The 1189-nt window shown below is 39.2% G+C and overlaps 1 protein-coding gene across 1 annotated transcript in view; it reads left to right on the top strand.

Moving 5' to 3' along the window:
- Positions 1–1189, top strand: part of LOC117945069 (tetratricopeptide repeat protein 28-like) — a 210715-nt gene that overhangs the window by 189391 nt on the left and 20135 nt on the right. Inside the window, exon 20 of the mRNA XM_034872322.1 lies at positions 570–788. Coding sequence (XP_034728213.1) covers positions 570–788 — 219 coding nt within the window. The remainder of the gene's footprint in view (positions 1–569; positions 789–1189) is intronic.

The raw sequence follows: 1189 nt of genomic DNA, 5'->3' as shown, positions 1-1189 counted from the left end.
GACTTCAGATACAGGATTAGGGACCACTAAGGTCTATATAAAAGAGACTTCAGATACAGGATTAGGGACCACTAAGGTGTATGCAAACCAAAGAGCACCATGTAGGACCTTTATCTAACGGATATCAGCTTCCCCAGCTGATTACTGACATTCGGACATTATAATTATTACGTGAATTACTTGTATGACAAGTTTTCTGAAATTCTAATGTTTAAATATGCGATTGAGGCATTTTCTTTCTTCATGATATAACCTCAAAACTTATTTGATAATTGAATCTAATCCTAAATCCGGTCCACTGCACATTCTGTGCATCCTGCACTAAACCCATACAGTCTCTCCTGCATAGTACGCTCCGTCATATGACGCTTATGTGCTATTTATTGCTGTATTTATTGTTTGTTTATTTCATATTATTGTTAAAATATATTTTTATGTGTGCACCATCAACCAAGGCAAATTCCTAGTAACGTACCCGGCAGTACATCTTTTATGAGATCCAGGTTCTGGTGTCTGATGTAGTGTAGTGTCCCCCCTTTAATTAGCATTTCCTTCCCGAACCCCCACAGGCCACCACGACGAGGCGCTGGCGGTGGCGGAGCGCGGGCGCACGCGAGCCTTCGCGGACCTCCTGGTGGAGAGACAGACGGGGCTGCAGGACTCGGACCCCTACACCCCGGTGACGGTGGAGCACATCCTGGACACGGTCAACAGCCAGAGGGCCCTGGTGCTGTATTTCTCCATGGCTGCCGGGTACCTGTACAGCTGGCTGCTGGCTCCGGGAGCAGGTGACCCCCCAACGCTCCGCCCATACAGTAGAATACAGTAGAATACAGTAGAATACAGTAGAATAGAAAATAATAGAATACAATACAATAGAAAATAATAGAATACAATACAATAGAACAGAAAATAATACAATACAATAGAAAATAATAGAATACAATACAATACAATACAATAGAAAATAATAGAATACAATACAATACAATAGAAAATAATAGAATACAATAAAAAATAATAGAATACAATAGAAAATAATAGAATACAATATTGTATACAATACAATACAATAGAAAATAATAGAATACAATAGAATAGAAAAGAAAAGAATACAATAGACTATTTTGTCAGTGTTGGGAGCATTAATGTACATACACACGCACGCACGCACATATATATGTATATA

This window comes from Etheostoma cragini, chromosome 5 (assembly GCF_013103735.1).
Source record: "Etheostoma cragini isolate CJK2018 chromosome 5, CSU_Ecrag_1.0, whole genome shotgun sequence".
NCBI classification, from domain to species: Eukaryota; Metazoa; Chordata; class Actinopteri; order Perciformes; family Percidae; genus Etheostoma; species Etheostoma cragini.
The sequence above is the reverse complement of the archived record's forward strand: the minus strand, read 5'-3'. Positions and strand labels throughout refer to the sequence as shown.